This window comes from Brassica oleracea, chromosome C5, assembly GCF_000695525.1.
Source record: "Brassica oleracea var. oleracea cultivar TO1000 chromosome C5, BOL, whole genome shotgun sequence".
NCBI classification, from domain to species: Eukaryota; Viridiplantae; Streptophyta; class Magnoliopsida; order Brassicales; family Brassicaceae; genus Brassica; species Brassica oleracea.
This window is the reverse complement of record NC_027752.1, coordinates 4,836,834-4,849,254: the sequence shown is the minus strand read 5'-3', so window position 1 is coordinate 4,849,254 and position 12,421 is coordinate 4,836,834. Positions and strand designations below refer to the sequence as shown.

Sequence of the window (12,421 nt, the reverse complement as noted above, 5' to 3'; positions counted from 1 at the left end):
AACCAAAGATCGGGTCGGGCCAAAGGTGAATCAAGCCCACTCCACTAAGTATTTTCTTAAGCTTTAAGTCTTTTGTAAAATATCTTAGGTATGGAGAAGTGTAGAGAAGTGTAGAAAAGTGTAGAAGGTTGTGGAACACTTGAGAAGAAGTTTCACAACCGTTAGATCGGTTTGATCTGAACCGTTCGTTGAGGAAGAGAAAGTGTATATAAAGGGGATCACCCCTCACTTGTAAAGACACCAAGTTTTAATAAGAAAACACTTCTACAAACTCTCTCTCTCTAAAAAACGTCCATACTCTCTCTAAGTGCTGAGCGAATTGTTCGAAAGGCTGACTTAGCAAACCACAAGGGTGAAAGTTGCTAAGACCGCACGTCCTGATTGCTGCGAAGAAATCAGTCCGTGACAGTGTGCTTATATGAGTTGATATACTCTCATTTATATATGCATATATGAAATAGATTTTGCACTTATTTGCAAATGGTTGCACTTGCACATATAGTATAAGGTTGTGTATAGTTATAAAATATACTATCAATTAGGGCTGGGCACAAGGCGAGTACTCGCTATTTTGCGTGTATTTACTACTTGACTTGCCTTGCATAAGTAACAAAATTTTTGATTTGTACTTGACTTGTTAAAAACGAGTACTTGCTATTTCGAGTGCTTAGATCAAAAATAAATTACTTGCAAGTTAGTTGTCCCGTTCTATTACTTGCTATTTACAAGCACTTTGAATTATTTACGAGTACTTGTGACCTATCTACAATTTTTTCTGAGTATTTAAGAACTATTTACTAAATAATATCACTACAAAAAAATAGTAATATTACAATAGTGGTATATTGTTGCAATTCTCTAATATATTGTTGCAAAAATGAAATTGCGAGAAAAATGTGACAAATTTTAATGTATTGCTGTTTGAATGTTGCAAATTCACATTTGTTGCATATATGTAGCAAAATTAGCAAGAAATTGAATTGTTGCTATAATTGTCATATTATTGCAACAATGGTTTTATAACAATTCTGTTGTATTTTTGCAACTTTTTTTTGTAACTATAAATAGTGACAAATCATTGCTACATAAAATTTATAGCAAATAACATTGTAAATTTGCAATTAATTTATTTCTTGCAATGATATAGTATTAATGTAATAAGAAAAATAAAAAATGATTGTTTAAATTACAACGTATAGTTGCAACTTATACATTGTTACAAAAATTTGCTACATAAAAGATACAAAAAAAGTTGTTGTTGCAAAATTTCTTATAGTTACTTTTACATTTCGTGCAAGGTGGTTGTTACGTGCCATCAATTAATATTTCAATAAAATTAGTAGACTATCAAGCTTAGCATAAATGATCATTGTGGTTTTTATATTTAATAGCAGATGCATGATTTACTTTTATAATATATATATTTAAATGATCACATTTATTCAATACAATAAAACATTTAAAAGTTCAACAACCATTCATAAAAAGAGATCAACGCTAATTTGAAAACTAGATAAATGATCCATCCATAAAAAACATCTACATTTTTTCAAACTCCTCACTAATTAGCTTTTTCCGTTCATCCACAAATGATCCATGTGATTTCTTGTGTGTCTCCCGAAAACATAAATGTAAGATGCATATCCATTCTTTTCCTTCTACAAAATAAAAATTAATCTGAAAAAAATGACAAAGTCAAAGATAACACTTAAAGCAAACTGATTAAAAAGAAGTAAAACACAAAAACATACTGGAGATGAATAAGCTTACGAAGAACTATTGTGTACAGAAGTGTAGAGTTATTAAAAAGCACACATATGGTCTATATATAGATATATGAAAACAATAAAATCTGAAAGTATCTTGATATTAGATATTTTCTTATCGTTTAATATCATATTATCTCAACAAACTAATGGGATCAAAATATAAGATGGGAACAACAGATAACAAAAAAAGGAATCTAAAGTTTATTACTAGTAGATTCTTTTTGTGTCCCTTAACCAAAAAAACAAACAACTCTTTACACAACTAATTTTATTCACGTTGGGACTGATGATGTGCATTTTGATATTAGTTAGTAGAAAATTTCCATTTTTAAAAACTTAAACGTAATACTATAAATGATCGTAGTTTCTTCAATTCCAAGCAACATATACGTCTTGGATAATGTGGTCGAACATCAACTAAATTGCCTACTCAATAGAACTTTTTCTGGTTGGATTTAATCTAACAACCGATTCATGTTTGAGCTCTTACATATTCAGGACATAGTAGAATAATGAAGTGAAATCCTCAAGATCTAAGGTATTAAATTTCCATAAGTATATTTTCTAAAGTTCCATTGTGTACAACAAACTTGTGTTCAATCAATTTAGGGACTAGGGGTTATAAGTTCTCGGCACATAATCAATATGACTAGTCATTAGCGTTGCCAAATATAAACTTTGAAGATCATTTACTTCATTGTCTTCTTTGTTAAAATAGTACTTCGTCTAATCAAACAATCCTAATTAACACTTATTAATATACTATACTATATTAGTTATTTTATAAATTATTTTTGAAAAATATGTAAATTAATTTTTCATCTAATTTCTTTTTTGAATAGAACTAAATCACACCATACTAGACCAAAACAAAATAAAATTCATAACATAAAACTTTTTACAAAATCTCAAGAATCGGAAACCTTTAAAATATAGTGTACATTTTTAATGTCACGTTTTTGTCACGTATTGTTTATATATTTTTAAGGAACATATGACTAATGTCACGTTTTTGTCACATATTGTTTATATTTTTTTTTTTGCAATTTAGCAATGGTTTTTAAACTGTTGAATGTTTCTTGCAAAATTTGGGAGATATTTTTTTACGTTGCAAAATGTTGCAATTTAGTAATGAAAACCTGCAACATATATTTTGGTTGTATTTTTGCAATAAAATTGTAATGAAATAGGAACGAATATTCATCATTGCAAATATATTGCAATAATCATGGAATTTTTTTAACATAAATAAAGGTTGCAATTTGTTTGTTGCAATATTGCTAATTTCTTGTAGTGTATACTATTATAAATATACATGAAAGTTTATTTTGTTTATTCTTTACTTAAAATATCATGTGATTTACTTTAAACGAAATATTTGTTCATATTATAAAAAAATAAAAATATTTCGATATATAAGCATTGTATAATTTTCACGATGACAAAAATGTCTTTCTCTAAGCAAGTAATAAGTAATAACAAGCCATATTGCTAAATTTTTAATACTTGTTACTAATTAATACTTGATTAGATGACGACGAGTATTTAAAAATCAAGACGGATACGAAACAAGTAACAAGTATAAGAAAAGTAATGAGTATTTTTTCCAATCCTAAATGCAAGTATAAAAAACAAATATGAACAAGTATTTAATAGATCATGTAACAAATACTAAATAATGGAGCAAGTAACAGGGCAGGTAACGAGTCAACTACTAAAAATAATATTGATACTTGATACTTGACTTGGTCTTGCAAGTAATGAAAATTGTCGATTTGTTACTTGCCTTAACAAAAGCGAGTACTGAAATTTTCGAGGCATGTACGAGTCAAGTAGTGAGTTTGAGGCGAGTAACGAGGAATGATGCCCAGCCCTACTATTAATGTGGTGATACACACATATCACAATTTAAAAGCTTTTTTTTTGTCGATTGTATTATTAATCCTTCTAGGCAAAAAATTCTAAACAATGAGAACTAGCAAAAAAAATATAGAAAAATGATACATCAGTAGGGATCCAAAGTAAACTAACACAAATCTATCTTGCGTGTGGATGACCAAAGATTTTCATATAAAAGCTCCATATTCGCTTTTGGAATAGTTGAATCAAGGGAGATAATCTTCATATTAATCCAAAACCACCACGTTTCAAACTGAATTGGGAACGATTGTCACTCTCTTTTTAATACTCCAGTAGGAGTCACCGAGACGATGCAACTCTTTATATTGCTCTATTGAAAATAATAGAGTCTAAGAGATTACCATTCCATAGAATTGTGTGCTGCCTTTCGAAGTAACCATAGTTTGCAACAAGAACTCCATCTCAAATGAAGAACCATCAACGATTGAAGCCGGTAAGACCCTTCGCCACCATCCGTAGTAGATATGTCAATTACCTTTTCTAAACGGTTCAATTGAACCGAAGTTTTTGTCTTTCCAAATCCATTGAAAGAAACATACAAAAGAACAATAAAAAACTTTGTCAGATTTAAAATAAATTGACAATCAAACAAATCAAGTTATAGAAAGTAAAGTAAATCAAAGAAAAAGAAGTAAAGCGAATCAAACAAGCCGATGTCGGAGCTATAAAAGCAATTCAACCATCGGCTTGAAACTAAAAAAAAAAAATTCTCTTCTTTTCTCTCGACGGCCAGGGTTTTTAGTACTAGCAGTCTAGCGTGAGCTGGAGGGTTTTAGCGAACGGTTAACAGTAGTTGAATTTAAAAGCAAGCGAACGGTTAACATTAGTTGAATTTAAAAGCATTTCAAGTAGTGACATAACATTACTACATGATAGGTGTGCGTCTATATCTGGAAGTACTCTATCTAATTATAATCCCTGAAATCATGAAATTGGGAAAATGAGACGTTTATAATTAAGAGGGGAAACGACTAAGGTATGAGCTAAGAGTAGATAGAAAATGTGTTTCAAATCAAAATAGATGAAACAGGAAGGTAGAGCTTTTCCTATTTATGCAAATAAAAGTTTTTAGGGTTTAATTACCGTTTGCTATATTTATTAGTAGTAGTTCAGCAGAGTAGGCTGCTGAATCTGCTGTTCCTATACAATGACACCGCCCCAACTCTAGGGTACACACTAAAACCATACACTTAATTACTTAAATCTTCTTATAGATTTTCATAGGTTTGTTTATTTTAGGTATGTTTCAAGTAATGTAGTTTTGAGTAAATATTCATGTGAATAGTGTGAGCTTAGGATATGATACACCTAGTTTCGCTACACTAAAGCATTACAGCTAGCGGTTTGTAATAATTTTCCTTCAACAGCATATATACAGTATTACAGTGTCATTTTCTCATACAAACTCGAACGCCAACGTAAAAATTGCGTATTAAACGTTATAAATTCTATGTGACTGATATGTATTTGGGATTTCCCATTGAACTAAATTATCTAGGATGGTTTGGGATTAGTGAAATCAACACATTAACCTTTTTTCTTTGAAAGATAGAATATAATGGGTAAGAATAGGGATGTTATATAGGGCTGCTTGACTTAGGGTTGGCCCAGCCCGTCCAATAATTTAAGAATCTTTACCCTACTACATTACTCTTAAGGTGTTTAGGGGCCAATTTAGGGCTGAGTTAAAGAAATAAAGGGTTTTTATCAAGTCGATGAGGAAGATGGAGATGACGAAAACGAGGAGGAGAATGGAAATGACTCTGACTGATGTCCATGTCATTGTTTGATCTTTACTTGAAATCATGATGTTAATGTTTTCTATCTTAAGACATCTAAGACTTTATCTCTATGCATTGGCTATGTTCTATGAACCTCATTTGCAATATTTCTTTGAAGGATGATGTTTCAGTCCATGATTTGTGGTTTGATTATTCTGGACATCCTCATGGTTGTGTATATATATATGTATTATGGTCTGTCTTGTTGCAGTTTGAGATAAAAAAGGGGGAGAATGTAAGCTCATGAAAAAGGAGCTTGACGGATTGTGAAACATAGGACGTGTTACACACACTGGTGGAAGTGTAACGTGCCGTTGCAAGTTAGTTATGAGACGATGACGTGTCAATTACTCATTGGGTCCAGGACATTACTTTGGCGTGAAGCAAAAAAGATCTGGAAGATTTGGGCTTATCATAATATTAGGAAAATAAGATATGGTGTTAAGGGTATTTAACATGATTACTTGGGGTAGATCTAGGTTAGCCGTTTAAGATTGAAAAAGCGAGAGCAAGAGGTTTGTTCTTGATAGCTGTAGAAAGACGAGTGACCTTGGGTACAGCTCGTGTTTCTGTTTCGTAAGATTAGAAATTGGTCCGTCTCTAGTCGTGTGTGACTGAGAGTAATTCAGATTAAACAGATTTAGGAAGATTGTTTAACAGATTTCCAATATACAAGAAAGCGTTCTTGGTATATCGTGTTTTTGTTCCTGTAACTGGTAGTCTCTGAACTTTCAACTAATAATTTTGTAATTAATAAATAAATAATGGTATCAATGGCAAAATGGACTTTGTAATATATCTTTAGGTATTACAAGTTTCAAAATTGAATTGAAAATGATAAGAAAAAAAGAAGGGGTTGGTGGTGGAGGACAAGGCAACCACATCCCCATTGAGTGGTAAGTAATGTTCTTTCTTTATCTTCTTTTAATTTTGTAAAATCAAAATAAATATAAGTATTGCAAATCACAAGAAGAAGTAGTTGTTTGATCTCTGTACTATTTTCTGATACAACTTTCTTGTTGAAACTTTTGTTGTAATCATTCTTTATGTAAGCATGCTAGCATGCTTCTATGAATATGAGTCATTGACTCATTGGTTTGGTACCACTTTGGATATATAGTATCGATAAGGCATTTTTTTTCTTTCTAAGTTTTTTTTCATATGGATTTAAAGACATAAAGAACAAGCACATGACACACACTGAACCACATCTACTTATTTTTATAGATCATATTCTAAGTCTTCCTTTATTTCATAAGATCAATTAATGGAAGCCCTGTGATCTCACCCTAGTTCCTTCATAAAGTCTTTGTTGTCTACCAGAACCTGTCATTGTTAATCACAAAACACACCTTTTAGCAAAATCCAAACACTGAATCTAAATGGGCTCTTCAGTACAACTGGACCAGACCAGATTCATCATCTATTTCTCAAATCACTTACCGTTTTCCAGCCATCTGGATCGAGGAATGAGACAATCTTAGTGCCTATTCCAGGAAGAGGTCCTGGTTCTCTAGTGATATTTCCTCCTAGCTCTTTGTTGACTATCTTCACAACTTCACCGCTTTTGTACACATCATCCGTGCCTATTGCAATCTGTTCATTGCATGTAAACCATTTTACCATCAAAGGAAACAACACAGACCGGTTTGAGACAACCATAAACAATAGGAAACAGTCTTAAGCACACACCTGTGCATATGCATTGCCCTTTTTGTACTCAGTCACGCCATAGTTATAGGCTAGCTCCAAAACTACCGACTCATTATATCCCATCATGCCTATGGTGTACTGTTTCATCCGACCAAAAACAAAGCTCGTTAAGGTAAAATACTTACTTACATCGTGACACACTGATTACTTCACCTTGTATTCAGGTTTCTCAATCCTTCTCAAGAGTCTCATCCCAAGGGCCTGCAAGGAATTAAAATTGAGGTATATAAACAAGAAACTCTAGTAATGAATAATCAAAATATAAACAAAACGTTTTCATCTGCGTTGTGTTACCTTTTCATAGAATTTGATGGCGCCGTCAAGGTCACCAACACGAAGCATGACTTGACAGAATGGTTCAGGAGTTGGACCTCTCTGGATAAGCTCAAAAGGGTAACCATCAGGGTCCTTCACAATGGCAATGATGCTGCTTCCACCTTCGACCGGACCAGGTTCTCTGGTGACATTTCCACCCTTGGCACGGACGGTCTCAACCATTTTGTAAACCTAAAACAAAAGTTTTCGATCAGGGACTGACAAGCATTTTATTGATTTCTTGAAATCTAAAAATCAAAGAAGGAAGAAGACTTGCATCTTGAGTTGAAATGGTGAAATGCCCAAATCCATCTCCAATGTCATATGAGCTAACACCATAATCTGTAAACATAAAAAAAATGTTAAAATTCAACATAAGAACCAAGTAGTTTCAGTTTTCTGGTAAAGTGCACAAGTTGATTTTGGAAATATCTGAAAGTGAGTCAATTCTAATAGAAGACAAGAGTGTATATATATATATACTATAAGTGAGCTCCACAGCGAAGTGGGATTTTTCAGATCCAAAACCCATAAAAGCATTAGAATACTTCTCCTTAGGGACATCTCTTTGCCTCGACACCTTCATGCCAAAGCACTCAGTGTAAAACCTAGTCAAGCATAATAAATAAATAACTAAGTGTTTGTTATAATATAAAATGAAGAAAGAATACTAATGTATGATAGATATACTTGATTGTGCGATCAAGATCACCAACACGGTAGACAACATGGAAGAAACGACGCGTATCATTCTTTGGCCAATCCAACAACTCACCATTTGAAGCAACATCGGCCAATTTTCTGTATTTAAAAAAAAACAGAGAAAAACAAATTAAACACAAGGATTATCAAAGGAACACTTGGATCCCATAAGACAAACATATAAGATCCAGAAATTAAACATCAATCGCAAGAACGATATCCATCAACGGAATCATGGAAATGTAGAAAGTAGATCATCTGCAACATTAACTCACCTGAGATAAGATGCACGAGGCGAGCAGATACCACTGGACTTGGAACGTCCGTCACTTGAAAAACAATCACTTTCTAACTGACCGGCAACTTCTCTGCTACTGCCTGTGATATAGTGTTACCATCACAGACACATTACAACCGATAGATTCATTATTTTTGGAACGATGAGGTCAAAGCTTCAACCTAACAGTCATGTAGTTGTGATTACATTACCTAAAGACCAAATGTATAAAAATATGATGAAACAAAGACATATCTGTGTTTTAGACATTTTGATTTGTCTGAAAACTCTTCTGCCTATCTACTATTATATATACATATACATATAGAGATTTAAACCTTTTTGGTCAAAACTACCTATTTTAAGATTTTGTAGATATAAATATGCGTAAATCATATTTCACCATATTAAAAATTTTGTTTGTTTTTATATACGTTTTTCTTTTTCATTAGATTCAAAATTTATTGCACCCCCAAAAATATCAAAAAATAGTAACTTCAGTCAAAATATACTTTTATGGTAAAAAAAAAAAGAAAAAATGTTGACAGCAGTTATTACGAGGATTTAGTGACAAGCAGGTTCTTACTTTTGGAAAGTATTCATGTCCTGATTTGAACTGAACGATTAGTCTCAATGTCATTTGTTCAACAAAGCATCAGCTTTTGTAATAAAGATTATGAAACTAATCAGAGTTAGACAATCACTAAAATTAATGTACAAGCATGTTCTTAACAATAAGCTAAGATTAACTGTTTGTCTCAGCAATGAAGAGTTTGAAGCTAAGTTTGGAAGATGAGAGAATGGTAAGAGAAGAGTCCTGGGGGTATACCAAAGCCATACAGCTAATTCTTCTGTTTGTTTGTATTCACATGGTTCTGCACTGTATGGCAACATGAAAATTGGAGACTGTCTTCGGTTAACTGACTAGATCCATAGGATAGCACCCCAGGATACGGATGAAGCTGGTGAATTCCTGCAAAACCGTAAGGCAAGATTTTTAGAATCGGTTAGACCTGAGACCGGCTATAAAAGCTCTGGCGTTTGTGAGGACAGAGACCTGTAAATGGCCAAGGGCGTGCTGAGCACATGTTTCAGCCATGGAAGCTTCAAAATCAATGTAGAATAAGTAATCAAAGTACCTGTAGTCATCACAAAAACAACACTCAACTACTTATTAAAAAGATGTGTGCATGCTGTGAACGTTAGAAAACTACTTACTTGGCGCATCCATTGTTAGAACCATCAACTACTCTTAGCGGTCTTCCTCTCTGCGGACGACTTTCTATCTTGGATAAGTTAATGTTTCTTAAAGCAAAAACAGCCAAGGCCTTGAACAGCACACCAGGACCTTCTTCTAGCGAGAACACAATACTTGTCTGACAGAAACATAAGCATTACTATTGAGCATTATAACTTTCAGCTGATTAGTAACTGTATAAGCATCTAAATTTAGATACCTTATATGGTCGATCTGTTCTTGGAATCATAGGATCTCTCGCAAGTATAAGAAACCGTGTCACATTGTTAGCATCATCCTGAAAACCAAGAGCAAAGTATCAACTTAAAGATTGCAGTTGACTTATCAGTAAAGTAGAGGATGTAGAGTAATTACTTGTATGTTCTGTGCAAGAATATCTAGACCATATATATTTGCAGCACGCACACTCGCCACTGCTCCTATACTCCTCTCGCCACTCGAAGAAACAGTCTGAACAATGTTCAATGACTAATTAAGAAGAACAACCTTTTAAGTGAACAGAACTGAACTAAAAAGAAAAAAACACATGTCACCTGAGCAGCAGTAGCAGTGTCTTTTGCAGAGACTCTCTGTATGCCTAACTCGTTTAGTGAATTCACACATTGATCAAGCGCCTGGAGATAAACAAAAAACATCAGTGAACTTAGAGGAGTCTGAAGGAAATGGAGTTAAAAGAACCTGAGGATGGCTTAGAACGCATTTAATATCTTCTTTTTGAACACCAGGCACTCCCAAGAGACAGTGATTAACAGGCAAATGAACTTCTTGGGCAATGTGAAGCCTATGACGAAGAAGCAAATCATAGTTACGGTGGATACTACCACCTACTGAATTCTCTATCGGTAATACTGCTTTATCCACCAACCAAAGCTCCACAGCCTGAAAATAATATCCATATCATATGAAAACATAGTGTAGTGTGTATGGATGGAGGTGACACTTAGATCAAAACCTGGAACGCAGTTTCAAACTGGTCACACGGTACGGTTTCACAATTTGGATATGCTTTTAGTGCTGCTGTCTCGCTATATGCACCTGGTATGCCCTGCAATCGGATAGTGTTCAATGTAAGCACAAGCAAATGAAAGAAAGAGAACATTCATATTTGCAGGTTAGGTGAGGAAAGTAGTGCTTCACCTGAAACGAGATTCGCACTTTTGAATCATCCCAAGCAGAAGAGGTAAGACTGTTTGCAGTTAGCGGTTCTGAAATGGGAAGATATAAAAGAGGTAATAAGATTAAAGCTAAGTGAGTCCATGAGAGACAATGTATTTGGTCACATGATGCTTCTGGGGCTTGGTACGTTACTGTTTGTTAACAACCTACGTTTTGATTCATGATGCTAGACGCCAAGAAAGATCAAATGCAGCTAATATGGAAGAAATATTTTAGAATTAACATAACATATGGAGTACTACTTCAAGGACTATAATTGAGTTTCATAATACTTTTAGGCTCGGTACGTTACTTTACTAACTACATTCGGAGAAACCAGTATCTTTCACACTCAAAATTTATCGTGTAGCCAAGCCCTATGGGGACCTTAAAATGACACCGATTGATTAATTTATGAGACTAGATGACAAGAAAGGTCAGTTCCGAAACATCAAATGCAGCTACTAATATGGAGGAGAAAACTTAGCATTAACGAAACATATCTAAGACTACAGGACAAGAAAGATGAGTTCCGAGACATCAAATGCAGCTACAAATATGGAAAAAGGAATCTCAATATTGCCATATTGTCTTATGAGACTACAAGACAAGAAAGTCTGAATCTGAAACATCAAATGCAGCTCCTGATATGGAGAAAAAAAAGAAGAATCTAGTATTAACAAAACATATATCAATACACACTACACTATGTTTCATAAATGATCCACAACATCTCCACCAGCAATGATATCTCATCTGCTTAAACAAAGATTCCCACAAAATGAAAATTCAGCTAAACAATCCCCCTATAAAAATTACAACTTTCGAATTGGATTATAGCATAGTCAGACACAACCAATCTCAACGTTTCCACGTGAAGGTCATAAAACAAGGGGAAGAGTATGACTCACTAGGAAGCATACTCAAGTCTCTATGAAAAGTTTCCAGCTGGGGCCTCTCCTGAGTCAGACCCATTTCATCAGAGGGCTTCTTGAGCTCACGTCCGTACGGAACATCCCCTCCAACGGCAGTGATGGCCCTCTGGGAAGCCGAGGAGGAGCATTCCCAGAGGCATATACGACGCCGTTTAGTGTCGAAACCCAGCAGAGGGTAATGATAATAAGCCGTCTGGGGACAAGCCCAGATGGGGAAAAACCTCAGAGCCATAGCAAAAAAAAGTTGGTAGCTTTCGTCGAGACGACGAGATCGGGCAATGTGAGATAAATCTGGAGGGATTAAGACAACAAAAGTGTCAATGGAAAAAACGAGTTTGGTAGGAAAGTATTAGAGAGAATCCTAAATGTCTCAACAAAAAAGTCGGTTTTTTTTTGGTCTTTTAAAGGAAGAGCAGACTTGGAAACTCAGACGGAAAGGTCCACACTTGGCAGACGTTACTTACACACACACACACACACATTTATAGTGTTTTCTATTATTAATGTAGTTTGGTGAACTTGACTGATAAAACTGAAATAGATTTTTCCGTCTGTCAACAACAAATAGTTTTTGTTCACGTTTTTTTTTTTTTTTT

At 34.1% G+C, this 12,421-nt stretch overlaps 2 protein-coding genes across 2 annotated transcripts; both read right to left on the bottom strand.

Annotated features, from left to right (window-relative positions):
- Nucleotides 1-6,617: 6,617 nt before the first annotated feature.
- On the bottom strand, nt 6,618-8,761 carry LOC106343613 (putative lactoylglutathione lyase). Its single transcript, XM_013782878.1, has 10 exons — nt 8,690-8,761; nt 8,476-8,578; nt 8,189-8,299; nt 7,982-8,106; nt 7,776-7,840; nt 7,478-7,690; nt 7,337-7,384; nt 7,163-7,261; nt 6,914-7,066; nt 6,618-6,796 (listed from the first exon to the last, which is right to left on the bottom strand). The coding sequence occupies exons 1-10, from the start codon at nt 8,745-8,747 to the stop codon at nt 6,755-6,757; spliced, it is 1,017 nt and encodes a 338-aa protein (XP_013638332.1). The 5' UTR covers nt 8,748-8,761; the 3' UTR covers nt 6,618-6,754.
- A 420-nt stretch (nt 8,762-9,181) lies between these two features.
- On the bottom strand, nt 9,182-12,276 carry LOC106343612 (arogenate dehydratase/prephenate dehydratase 1, chloroplastic). Its single transcript, XM_013782877.1, is given in 10 exon segments — nt 9,182-9,450; nt 9,535-9,616; nt 9,696-9,853; nt 9,935-10,012; nt 10,090-10,185; nt 10,269-10,349; nt 10,414-10,614; nt 10,688-10,780; nt 10,873-10,940; nt 11,802-12,276. Coding segments are annotated over 10 exon segments (1,221 nt in total). The 5' UTR covers nt 12,058-12,276; the 3' UTR covers nt 9,182-9,342.
- Nucleotides 12,277-12,421: the final 145 nt, after the last annotated feature.

Coding starts and splice junctions, on each gene's coding strand:
- LOC106343613 (XM_013782878.1), bottom strand. CDS start 8,747: ATGTCTAAAACACAGATATGTCTTTGTTTCATCATATTTTTATACATT. Junction 7,841..7,981: donor CGCTGTGGAGCTCACTTATA/GTATATATATAT, acceptor TTATGTTTACAG/ATTATGGTGTTAGCTCATAT. Junction 7,691..7,775: donor TCACCATTTCAACTCAAGAT/GCAAGTCTTCTT, acceptor CTTTTGTTTTAG/GTTTACAAAATGGTTGAGAC.